General features: G+C 35.8%; 1 protein-coding gene across 1 annotated transcript; it reads right to left on the bottom strand.

Annotated features, from left to right (window-relative positions):
• Window positions 1-379: 379 nt before the first annotated feature.
• Window positions 380-12,039, bottom strand: LOC114633689 (tear acid lipase-like protein). The gene is made up of 9 exons (XM_028782294.1): window positions 11,941-12,039; window positions 10,124-10,241; window positions 9,179-9,377; window positions 7,575-7,684; window positions 6,062-6,198; window positions 4,094-4,237; window positions 2,700-2,771; window positions 1,263-1,334; window positions 380-622 (listed from the first exon to the last, which is right to left on the bottom strand). Exons 1-9 carry the CDS (start codon window positions 12,037-12,039, stop codon window positions 380-382), a joined length of 1,194 nt encoding a protein of 397 aa, XP_028638127.1.
• Between the last annotated feature and the right edge of the window lie 1,750 nt (window positions 12,040-13,789).

The raw sequence follows: 13,789 nt of genomic DNA, 5'->3' as shown, positions 1-13,789 counted from the left end.
AGATTGATTGCCTTTCTAGAGCCTTGGTCCTAATGTATGAAACATGCTGTGATGTGTTCTTCAGACAGCATGATATCTGATATCACAGTATGAGCCAGGCCTCTTCCTTTATCATTACTTTCATTACTGCAAATTAAAAGTAGGTCTTTTCTTCAGGAGCAATCATGTCAAAATATATAAACTTAGATTAATTAAAAACAGTTGCAAGAGGAAGTATTCTCATGAAAGTCATAAATTTCACTAATGCAAATGATCCAAAAATGAATCATAGCTTTTTATAAAAAGATAATTGTGGAGGAAAATGCCAAGCAAGAAAATATTTGCACCTATAAAAACAAGAGACTTTCAGAAAGGTTTAAAAACATGCCCAAAACTAAAGCTAAACATCACTATCATATTTCCCAAGCATTGTTAAAATTTCCTCAGAAACCTCTTCCTTGGCATTTAATCCCACTATAAAATCAAGATGGCTAAAATCAGAAATAGTCTTATGGTATGTGAGGCTGGAGATTTTAGGTACCAAATTTGCTACATCTTCTGGGTTAGACAAAAAATCTTTAAGACCACTAAACATGGCAGTTGGAACCTTCATGTCTTCCACATTGTATACTGGAGGAGTAGTCTGAAGGAAAATCACAAAGAGCAATGCATTAACAAAAAAATTTAACAAAAATTCAACAAGACATTAACAAAAATAGCAAACTCTTCATGGCCTATTCTCATCTGTGACAGGATAATTGTAATGACGCATTTATTGTGTTCACTGAAGTCATTGATCTCCGCCTTTGTCAGATAAAAATTAATCTTATATTTATATATGTATTTACTGTAGTTTTGTCACAGCTACTCTCTCTGTAGTCTATGCCTCTCTCTTCTCACTGTCCTTAATCCTGAGGTTACTGCTGTGTGCCACCACCCTTCTATTATAGTGGTCTGTCATCCAAGCTTGAGATCATACAAGTCCCAAGTTCTCTGAACCTGGATTTCTACATGTGAAATGACTATATCAACAAGTGTCTGATAAATCCCACATTGTTTTGTCAGATTCAAATGATGTGTTAGACAGAACTTTGTCACAGTATCATCATACAAAAGATAATGCTATTCATTTTGATTCCTCTCAAAGTTCTGTGCAGCCCTCCTTCCTAAGAAAAATGAAGTGTCCCAAAGTCTTGTTTTAAAAACTAGGACTTTGTTTAGATTTCTTAGACTATATACCTTTTGTAAGGGCCAGATCATTAATCCTGAAAAAAGAGACTTACCTGATTGTAGTGCTGCATATTCAGAGATGGACTTCCCCAGTCATAAGCTTGAAACACACCACTTCTAATTGCCTTAAATAGAGATAAAACATACCATTAATTAGAAAGGCTTATTTTATGACAGAATCAACATTTATTGAGTTATATTGCCGCTTTTTACAGTAATGACACATTGGCCCAGATAAATTCAGTACATTTTTCTATCTTAATGATATGTGTTGTTTGATCAATGGCTACTAAATTAAAGTGCTAGAGTACTACACATTTTACGAATAAGTGTGAAAAGGACCTTGAAAATATTTTTACATTTATAACACCTCAAACAAAATATACTTCACAACAATTTTACACTACTTTAACTGTACCCATTAATATGTATTTGACAGCAAAATGGTCAATAAGAAGCTGAGAAAACATCATTCATGAATGATAAAAGCTTAGTTATTTATGCATAATGATGCATCATTTTATGCTATATTTAGGTTTAGCAGTATGTAGCAAATCTCAGCTTATAATTTTTTAATTATCCAATGCATTTAATGCTAAGAATCTAAATTAATGCTTATAAGGAGAAAAAAATGTAAAATCTCAAATTAGTACTTGTAAAAGTTACTTTACTTCTCTATTCAAATGAATTCGAAATATACTTCAGAATAATTTGGTTGCTCTTTGGATCAATATTTTATGTAACAAAATTTTTATCCTTCATATATAATTTCATTTACATAATTGTTCTTTAACTTTACACAGTACAAGAATTGTCAAAAAATATTAAGGGAGTGTTAAGTTGAATATTCAACAAAGCATTCTAAAGCAACATATCTTAGGAGGTAAAATATTCTGACTTATTGATAATGGGATAATAGTTTACAAATTTTCATACCATTAAGACAAATGACATACAATGTATAGAATTATGTGATATATCTTTGACCAGAATTGAAACAAAACAAAACAAAAGAAAGCAAAAAGCCTTCTAATATGACTTGCTCCCTGTTTAGGTACCAGTTTACCTCTTGTCAAATGACATTAGTAGGATCACCAGATTCTATCCATAGTGTTTTGGTTGACACATAGGAGAATAAGTAGGTGTAAAACTTATCAGTTTACTCACAGACCTCAAGGACACCTATAATTTTCATCTTGCATCAGTTTTTGGAAATTATTTACTAAAGCTGATGCTAATTGTTATATAATATATGTACATAGATTTGCTGATTGGAATAGAAAGCCATTCTCTTTTAGGATAAAATGACCATTCCGCTTTTTTCACATTCTTTTTTTTTTTTTTTACAAAGGTTCTATGTACCAATATGTTTCCTGTAATCTATTACTTGGGATGGAATACCCTGACCACAAAGCCAACCAGAGAAAGATTTTCTGAAACTTACAAGGACAGTCTCAAAAGTAGAAGGAAGAAAAGGGACACATTTGTACCTGACCATAGTGTGTAAGAATTTGAACTGATGTTCCTGCTAGACTGTGTGTTATGTACACATCAACACGACTCTAGGAGAAAATAAGACACATCATATATTTGTCAGCATTTAATTTCCTTCCACAGAAACAATTTCTTTCAAAAGAGTGAGGCTGAACTACTTCCATATAAAATGAACAGTGGTTCTTGTGAAGGACCCACATTCAATTCTGAGCACATATATAGAGGCTCACAGCCACCTCTAGCTCCAGTTCACTAGTACTCAGTGACCCCTATGTACATCATAATGTGAACAAACACACATACAAGTAAAGCACTCATGCACACAGTATAAAAAGATAAAAGCTATATATCTCCAATCAGTTTATAGAGAAAGTCTGGATTTTGACAGTAAGCAGTCATTTTTCAAGTAACTAATTACCCAGTTCACCACATTGGTTGCAGAATGGACAGCTCCACATAAACTACTACATACAATGTGAATCATTAAAAAAAGAAATTCTTAAGACACGAAAAGTAAGTGAATGGTTTAGATTTTGTTAATATCTAAAGTTTGCTAATTCTTTTAGCTTCATAGCAAATCATATCCTCCAAACTACTTAACATCAAGACATACAAAACATGTATGTATTGTTAAAGAAATTAGAGTCAACTCTTGTGAGAAGCTCACACCAAACTTTTGGTGTGAGCACTATTTCTACTTAACAAAACTCAGTGGTGAGCCATGAAATCATAGACATGCAAGTAACATTATATGGCTTGAGAAGGTTGTATTTATATATTTAGGAATATGTAATAAGAATTAAAGAAAAAAGACTTTATAGGTCACAACTTTTGGAGAGAGTAAAGGAATGTATGGGGTGGGGTTGGAGAGCAGAAAAAGTGAAAAGTGATGTAATTGTATTTTTGTTTCAAAAAATTAAAAATGAAAACATTTCTTAATGTAACAAGAATATTTCATTGACTTTTCATGTCTTAAAGAATTTCTTTTTGTTAATGACTCATATTCTGTGTGTGGTAGTTTACGTGGAGCTATCCTTAATTCTGGATCACAGGTGCTGAACTGGGTGATCAGTTATTTAATTAATGACAGCAGATTCATTTGACTGAACTGAGTAGAAGAAAAGATGGAACTCACCCATACCTGATACCCAGCTATACATTCATAACTGGTGGGCAACAGATCTGTGTTCACATGTTGAGAACTTGGAATTGTATGCAAAGTACATCTTGATTTCAATATGTACCCGGCTAAATGAATTAAAATTAATTTACCAGATACAGTTGTTATCTTAGCAACACACACACGCGCGCGCGCACACACACACACACACACACACACACACACACACACCACACACCAATGATGAATTTGAAAGAAAACAAAGCCTACCTTATTTAACTGCCCTTCAGAATACCCAGTCAGTGATCCCAGTACAGCAGCACATCCAGAATCGACCAACTTAATATTGCATGCAACTGGAGACAGCTCACTGAAAGCCACAGTAGGTAAAAATTCTTTTTTACCAAAAAGGAGCTGAAATTGACAAATGTAAAGGGCAGCTCTTAGTGTGAGAAAGTGTTTTGTCTGATAGAAGTACAGTGTTTACAGGGAGTGAGACACAAGAGAACACTACTGTTACTGAAGGGTGAATTAGCTTAGTTCACTGATCATGATATTCAGTACATGATTTGATAAAATGTGCTACATTTATTTTAATAAATAATTTTTCATTCAAATTGAATGAAAAATTCCGAGAATCATGAACATTGTAGGTGACAGCAATCTTTCTGTTCCTTTATTGGGGAGGGTTTACACAGGGTTAATGCCTGGTGGACTTGTTGAACTTAACACTGTATAGAAATGTTTATAGTTTGAAGTATGATTAGTGTAAAATGAAAACATGTTCACACAAAATCTTGCAAAGGGGCAATCCAAAAAAACCACTGAAAACTCTGTCAGTAGTGGTATGTAGATTAAGTGATGTGTTACATTTATACAAGAGATTATTATTCTTTCGCAGAAGAAGTTGCTGTAATACTACACCAGAGATGAACTAACAATAGTTACATCAACTGAGATAGCCAAGACAGAGGACCCCAAAGCACATGATTCCATCTATATGAAATGACTAAGATCAACAGCTTTAATAGACACACAGGTAATTTGAGATGCTGGGGGAAGGGGACCATGGTAGCTTCATTTAGAAATGGTATCAGATAGTGTTAATAGAAACACACACATAAAATACATACAAAACAAGAGTTCTCAAACACTGCATATTAGGCTATGAGAGAGTGTAACATGAAAAAGATGACTCTAATTAGCTCAGTGTTACATTGCACATCTGTTACCCAAAGATAATTCCCAGCTTTTTAATCTTTAAAAACAAATGAGATTTGGAAAAATTGAAGGCAGCTAAAGCTTCCGTCTAAAGAGAGGAAAGTGAAATTCAAAGACCCTTATAGATTCTATTCTGTGATTCAGCTGTCTATGAACTGCACATCTAGTTGAGGGAACAAATTCAAGGCCAGGCAATGGAATGGGAAAGATTCAGGAGTACTGAAAGTTTGAGATAAGGCAGTGTCTAAGCAGCACAGTAATTGAATGTTTTAGTAGTGATTAGACTGTAACTAGCCTAGAGGGCAAAATTAGACTTCTGTACCTTATATTCTGGCATTCTGTATTTATTAGTAGAATGATATGGGATACTCTGTGATAATAAAGGCAGTGACACAAATAAAATAGGACCATGGATTTTAGACAAATTATATCTTTACTAATTTAAAAAATGAATCTAAGTAGTTTTGTCTCTGAAGACGCTGATAGAAAACTTGAAAGTGAAATAGTAGGTAAGGTAAACTACATTCGAAAACATTTCAAAAGATTATCTGAGACAAAGTAATCATCCATAAAATTATGCACATACACACAAGAAACACTGAATAAACTTAGTAGGTATGTGTATGTGTGTGTAATGGTGATATTTAAGGACACAGTCATGAATTTGCAGGGGAGTGGGTACAGAGAGAGAGGGGAGTGGGTACAGAGGAGTTGAATGTATAGGGAGGGATGGGAATGATATGGATATCCTACAAATGTATAAAATTCTCAAAAATAAAAATAAATTAATATGAAACAGGTAAAATATTAAAAAGTATAGATAAAAGAAAAATACATTCATGCTACAAAAAATGCACAGGACAAAGCACAGGCTGTCCAACTTTGAGGTTAGATTCACTGTGGTCATTGTGGGAGGCTACGCAGGTGAGTGAGCACAGATTGTACTGGGAGACAGCTTCTTTAGCAATCTTATTTTGCAAAGTGTAAGTATAGCACCACTTTGAGTTCATCACAAACCTTGAATTCCATTGGAGAGTAATAAGCTGGAAGACGCCCAGAACCTTCGACATGTTTAACTGTCTCAATTGGAGCTATTAAAATGCTGAGTTTAATCTTTTCAGCCAGTTCTTGATTTGTTGAAAATGCTCCCAGAGCTGAAAGAAATATAAATATATATATGCTTGCTCTTTGCCAGACATTTAAACTTGGTCCTGAAGGTTTCCCTTAGTTTACCCATCAGAGTGCTAAGATGTTAAACTCTTTACATTCTATTAGATTTGCTTCTCCCCCAACCATTTACCCTGAATGGTGTAGTTTATGATTCATCATTAGAAAAAAAATGAGTCTGGAAGAGGAAAAATATTCTCCCTTTAAAGGATCTCTCTAATAACTTCTGGAATTCTGTCACTTTGGCATTTTCTTCTCTGGGCTGTTGTACCTAGTTTCCTTTTGTTCTGGCCAATGTGAACCTTGTTTACAATTTTTAAGAACTAATAGATAGCCTGTGAGCTTTTGATTGCTGGCTGACATATTTGAGTAGCCAGACTGACCAAATTTAAGGATTGGCTTAGCACTTTTAAAAATTAAAATCTCCCCTGACTATTGGAAAAAGACACCTACCCAAAATTTCACATATTGATCTTTAATGATGTCTAGTCATTTATACCTTCAAATGTCCTCCCTGTAGCATCTCCAGTCCACTCGTGCAGGTGCACACCTATATACAAATCTAACTACTTATCTTTATACAATCATTTTATCTGTCTACCAATCATCTATCTATTTATCACATTATAAATTGGACAAGTGGATGCATTAGCTAGAACTATTTTTCCTGACAGTCAGACAGTTGGAACCATCTATCCTTGGTCACACTTGTTCTTTGAAGATATACACTTTGGGGCTGGTGAGATGTCTCAGCAGTTAAGAGCACTGACTGCACTTCCAGAGGTCCTGAGTTCGATTCCCAGCAACTACACGGTGGCTCACAACCATCTATAGTGAGATCTGATGTCTTCTTCTTGTGTGTTTGACGACAGTTACCATGTACTCATATATACAATAAATAAATAAATAAATAAACCTTTTTTTAAAAAAAGAAAATATATACTTTCTTCAAACCCAAAGAATATCAATCAAAGCTCTGTGAGAGCTGACCAAGACAGTGGAGACAGATTCATAAAGCGTTTTCTAAGAAAAATGAACACTCTGATTTTCAACACATGTGATACCATTTGAGAAAGAACACACCACACACACACACACACACACACACACACACACACACACACACACAGTGAGTTATTGGTCTCAGAAGTTCTAGGTATAGAGAACCCTAGCATACCCCATATATGTACTTCATTTAAATATTTTATGAGTTAGAGGCTATGATTTCAACATTTGACATTTTAAAGCAGACTACAGTTGTTATCATCTGTCAGAGCGTTTCTGTTTTACAAAGAGGTGCAAATTATATGTATATATTTGTGTTCTTCAGGATAAATTTCAGCATTGTTCTTTTCTCTCATACCAATAAGTGTTCCTTGAGAATGGCCAATATAGTAAATCTGCTTTTGTCCTGTTTTCTCCAGAATGAAATTAATAGTAGCCGGAAGGTCATATGTTATCATTTGATCAAAACTGCAAGAAAACAGAGTGGAGAAAAGATGATTTAGTTACTAACCAATAAATAATTTATTTCTGTTTGAAATGATGTCTCTATGTGATCTATGTGACAGTTCAAAAAGTGTCAATTATGAATTACTACCCACATGTTCACTATGTAACCACCTTATGTTCACCATTTCTCTGTGATCACAAATTTCCCATGACATTTGTCCACGATTATACACATTGCACAGAATTGGGCTGGCATTGCTACGTTCATGGTAAATGAACTGTTAGACTTAATTCTGAGCACTTTTGCTCTGGAGCCAAATTTTCAAAAATTCTAGGTTGTCCAAATGAACATTATATGATTTAAGATTGGGAAGTAGGTTGCAAAATCTCCCCCAGGCTCCTGCTGGGGGAGAAAGAGGGAGAGGAAGAGGGAAAAGGAGAGGGAGAGAAAAAGAGATTGCTAAAGGTACGAAGATGAACATGTAACGGAAGTTGATTAAACAAATTAATGAGGTAATATTCTACTCTGTGACATAAAGCAATCATATATACAATCAACCTTCTCTCTTCTCACATGCCTGTCAGTCTTTACTCTGACAAAATATCAACAGTATTAGCTGAGGATGCAGTTCAGGTGAAAACAATTAAGGAGTGAGTTTGATCCACGGTGTCCATCTTAAAAAAAAAAAAGCCAGGTATACTGTTGCTTACCTGAAATTCCAGCAAGGTAGGATCAAAAATAAGTAATTTGGCTGAGCACTCAACCTAACCTACTTAGAAATTCCCAAGCCAGACAGACAAATTGTACCTAAGAAAAGACACTTGAATTTTTGCTCTGATCCTCACATGAACACCTGAACATGAATATACATGTTTCATACACACATGCATGTATACATACACACACAAATCAGAAAACAAGCTTAAATAACAAGTAATTGAGAATGATTGCATGCAAATGCCTATGTTTTCCAAATCATTGTTTTACATGTATCAAATTTACTTCAACAAAATTATTTTATACAGACATGACCGAGCCCTGTGATAACACTCAGTGAGCACAGGCACTTGTCACTAAGCCTGTTGTACTGACTTTATCCCCAGGATCAACATGGATAAAGGATATAGCCAACTTGCTTAACTTGTTTCCTGGCCTCCAAACATATACTGAAGCACACACAGACACACACACCCACACCCACACACACCCACACCCACACACACACACACACACACACACACACACACACAGAGCATAATTTTTAAAATAAATGGATTGATTAGAAGACTACTTAGTTATTTCAAGAAGATAAAATAGTCTATAATGAGAATTTTATTATAATTATTAAGTGTAGTAATCATAATACAAAGGCCCAGACTATGTCACCCAAATCAATCTGCTAAAATCACTCTAAGTGAAATGGCTTCAATTCTGTTCCACAAAATTATTTAGCCATTAAAATATTTGACATTCTTTTCAGGCAAAAGTAGAAATCACATGGAATTGTTTCCTACCTAAAAGCCCAGAATTCTTTAGAATCTGCATTGAGAGTCACATGTTCTTTTGCCCAGGTACTTCCTCTGCTGTTTCCCAACCACACATCATATCCAGCATCTGCTAGGATGAAGGCCAGGCTGTTGTTGGGAGGATTGGAAACCCATACACCAGCAGTTGAAAACAAGCCATGTTGACAAAATACTACCATCTTTGGGGCTGCAAAAACAATCATGAAAATGCTTTACATCATTAGCATCTACTGAAAATGTAAGCAAGAACATCAAGTACTCGTAATGGAGCCAAAAGATTTAAAAACTAGCACACAGGGATGTGCTAAGACTACATTTCACTTATGTTGTGTCAGTCAATGTCAATCAATATGGAACTGTGCAAAAGAAGATTCATTTCTACAGTATCTTGGTCTCCCTTCTATCTCATCCTCTTCAACCATAAATTTCCTCACATCTGTTCATTTTTTAAGTTTTATAGTTTGTAGTTTTTTAAAAGGAATGCTTTATACCTTATAAAATCCAAGAGGCAAATATACAGAAATACTAATGACTAAACATCCAAAGATTAATATGCAGTTTTTTTGAAACTCACCGGACTCTAAGAACATCCAGGACTTCTAGTTGGATACGAGGAATGAACCAGGTCTCATGTGTTACCATCTGGAGCATAAACTGTGAATGCTCACACAGGAAACTAAGGGATCTCCCACATGCAGTGTGCTTGTAAATTATTTAGGGACTCATCACCCTCTGTAGAAACACATTCTTGTCCTCATAATGACCAATGAAAGCTGGGTTCCTTTAAGTCCCAGTTCAGCTATGGAGTCAGGAAGCTTCAATTGCTCTTTTGAAATAACTCAGTTTGGAGGTAACTCTTTAGTAAGTCATTGCTTAACATGTCATTGCCTCAGGGTGCTGACAGCTTCAGTATTCATCTCACTCAGATCTTACCTGAACTATCAGCATTATTCTTCCCATGAGGAATGTGGTTAATTGGAAGAATGTAACCATCATCAGTCACAACCTTATATTCTTCGCTTGGATATCCCCAGTGTTCAATAATCTCACTCTACAAGAGAAAACACACAATAATGATTTTCATGAATCTTTTTTTTAAATACTCATTTCTCATGATTCTTAAAATAGAATGATTTCTTCTTGGTATTAAGTCATCATTCTGATAACTGTTCAGATTGTAAGAGATGCAAAAATTTAGAAGGGATGAAATAAACTAATAGAGATAAAGCAAATGCATTTAATTTTATTAGTGATGACAATAGCTTAGAACATTGTAACTAGATCTACTTGAAGGCCCAGCTATACCACTCTTGGGCATATACCCAAAAGATGCCCCATGATACCACAGGGGCACATATTTCATTATGTTCATAGCAGCCTTATTTGTGAAAGCTAAAAGTTGGAAACAACCCAGATGTCCTACAAATGGAAGAATGAATACAGAAGATGTGGTTTATTTGCACAGTGGAATACTACTCAGCTATTAAGAATGAGAACATCATGAGTTTTTCAGGCAAATTGATGGAACTAGAAAATATCATCCTGAGTGAGGTAACTCAGACCCAAAAGAACATGCATGGTACGTACTCACTAATAAGTGGATATCAGCCAAAAAAAGTACAGAATGTAGATACAATCCACAGAACTCAAGACGTTTAACAAGCTGAAGGGCCCAAGTGAGGATGCCTCAGTCCCACTTAGAAGGGAGAAGAAAGCAATCCTAGGGAGGGGGCAGAGGGAGGGAGGGACCTGGGTGGGAGAGAGAACCGGGAGGGGAAGAGGAGAACATGATCAGATATTGGGGTAGCAACAGGACTGAAGCCTGGAGGGCCAGCAGAAAGAATGGAAACAGGCAACCTCAGGAGGTAGGAGGTGGTATGACCTTCTAGAATGTACCAGAGACTTGGAGGTGAGAGACTCTCAGGACTCAAAGGGAGGGACCTTGGATGAAGTGCTCTACAATGGGGAAGGGGAACTCATAGAGTCTACTTCCAGTGGAGGGACAGGACATAAAGTGGAGGGATGGGGTTGCCACCCCACAGTCAAAAACTCTGACCCAGAATTGTTCCTGCCTGAAGGAACTGCAGGGACAAAAATGGAGAAGAGCATGAAAGAAAGGATATCCAGTGACAGGCCAAAATTGGGATCCAGCTCAAGGGAAGGCCCCAGAACCTGACACTGTTACTACTGTTGTAGTGTACTTGTAGACAGAAGCCTAGTATGGCTTCCCTCCAAGAGGCCCAAAGTCTGACTGAAAAAGTCAGATGCAGATATCACCACCCAACCAATGGACTGAATGGAAGCCGGGGGACCCCTGTGGTAGAACTGGGGCAAAGCTGGAAGAAGCTGAGGAGGAGGGCGGGCCTCATGGGAAGTCAGATATCTCAACTGATCTGGAATTGCCCCCCCCCAAAGGTCTTTCCAACACTGAGACACAAACCAGTTAGCATACACCAGCTGATATGAGGCTTCTGACACACATACAGCAGACGTTTACCTAGTCTGGCCTCAGTGAGAGAAGATGTACCTAACTCTCCGGAGACTTGATGCTCCAGGGAGTGGGGGAGGCCTGGTGGGATGGAGTGGGTGGGGTATGGGGTGGGGACATTCTCTTGGACATGGGGCAGGGGAGGAGGTATGGGATGGGTATCAATGGTAGGGGGGGCAGACCGGGATGGGGATGAAGTCTACACTGTAAAAAATAAATAATAAATAATAATAATAATAATAACAATAAATGAATAGCTTACAACATTCATGTGAGCTTCAGGATTCTTGTTTGGTTCAAGTAAACAAAATATTTTTCCAAATACATGGATAAGGCACATTGTACTCAGTAGCCACTGCATTTTAAACCTGCAGGGAAATAGTTGTTGTTATGAGTAGCTAAAGACACAGTACTAACTCAGCTTATTACATATATATTATGTCTATATGTTACCTTCCCTAACTGAAAGTTTTCATATTGTATAGAAAGCATCTTAGATGAACTCAATAATTTTGAAATGAATACTCACAGCTTTAAAGTAAGGGACAAAAAAGAGCTTAGATATAATTAAAGATCAGCATAGATATAATTAAAATCAACAGTATTTTTTATAAAAGCTATCTGTCTCTCCCTTAGCTATTCCTAAAAACAAAATAATTCTAACTAATATGGTGATAAATCCTCACTGGAGACTATTTGAGATTTATCCTAAAGAACTAAGCTTAATATATAATTTATTGGTTAATGATTTAAAGAAGTTACTTAATTCAAAGCCCTTTAGATGTTTGGCAGCAGAGTGGGGATCAGAGCAAAGGTTAAACAATGATAGCAGAGATGGATGAAAAGCAAGGCGAATGGAATTCCACATGTAGAATGGATTTCCACATGTAGAAGATGTACATTCCAAGTAATCCTGTCTCCATATCGTTCCTTGCCTTCTTTCATAACTATGTGTAGCACACGTATTCCACCACTGAATTTTTAAAATATGTGCTTAAAAAAAAACACAGTCATGAGTCATAAACATCTCTTTTCCAGCCACTATAAGCATTATTTTAAAGTGCTATTTGAGCACACAGCTTTAATAATCACAAGTTTGTCAATTTATGTGGCCCCCACAGATAGCGTCCCTGTTCCTGTTCCAAGCATAGGATATGGCTTCCAGTCTTTCTTTCATTTTACTTTATTTTATTGTTCAATTCCCTAACATCAAGATACCAAGTAAGCTTAAAAAATAGAGCCAAGTAATCTTAGGAATAAAATCAGCGTTGTAAACGTCAACCTTCACACTGTACCCACTGTCTACATACCATCTAAATAATGTCTAAATAGCATCTTTCTGTATTAATACCTGAGCCAAAGCAATACAGTTCGTGATCTTAGAGTATCATACTTACGGTTACCAAATATAATTATTTTGACTTCTTGTAGCCTGATTGAAATTTTAGTTCTTTTTTTCATGCCTTGCTCACTATAAATATACCATGAATGTATTTTTTGGATGACCTTTCCTAGAAATGGACAGTGTCTACTTTAATCATGAACTTGAAGTTAAATGGTGTAAAGCTGTCATGATTGACATGTTTTCTTAGCTCTGGGCTCATCCTTATCCTTAGTGTGAATGCTGAAGCTTTCCTTAGATTTTATGATGGACAACAACTCATAAGATATATTTTCCTCAAAGTTGTAATTGTAACTGTATCTCCTTACTGAATAATATGGAAGTCAAGATTTAGATAGCAATTGTAAACAAAGCCACTTGAAAGGCATTTTCCCCTGCAACTGACTTGGAAACAACATATGTACAAATTTTGGAGATGATATCTTCAGAACCTAAAAATGACAAAGCATGTGTAGAAAGAATGTTTTAATACAACCAAGGATACATAAAAATTTCAAGAGGAAAAAAAATCAAACTTCTATCATGAAAATATTGTGATAATATCTACAGGCATATACTCGCATTACACGGCAGTAGATTGGAATGATATCTTGGAAATATAAATTTCATTGTCCAGCAAAATTAGTATATAAATTTGTTCCTTCAGAAATTTCCATCTCTATGTTCCTAGAAAAAAAATTCTGGCATGTTGATAGCTGGAAATGCATAT

The sequence above is a fragment of the Grammomys surdaster genome, unplaced genomic scaffold (genome assembly GCF_004785775.1).
Source record: "Grammomys surdaster isolate TR1022 unplaced genomic scaffold, NIH_TR_1.0 725, whole genome shotgun sequence".
Lineage (NCBI taxonomy): Eukaryota > Metazoa > Chordata > Mammalia > Rodentia > Muridae > Grammomys > Grammomys surdaster.
The sequence above is the reverse complement of the archived record's forward strand: the minus strand, read 5'-3'. Positions and strand labels throughout refer to the sequence as shown.

Bases quoted from the DNA above. Each gene is read 5' to 3' on its own strand.
- LOC114633689 (XM_028782294.1), bottom strand. From the start codon at position 12,039: ATGCAGTGGCTACTGAGTACAATGTGCCTTATCCATGTATTTGGAAAA. The intron at 7,685-9,178 runs GTAGGAAACAAT...GTTTTCTTGCAG, and splicing joins AAAGAATTCTGGGCTTTTAG to TTTTGATCAAATGATAACAT. The intron at 6,199-7,574 runs GTATGAGAGAAA...TATTTCTTTCAG, and splicing joins TTCTCAAGGAACACTTATTG to CTCTGGGAGCATTTTCAACA.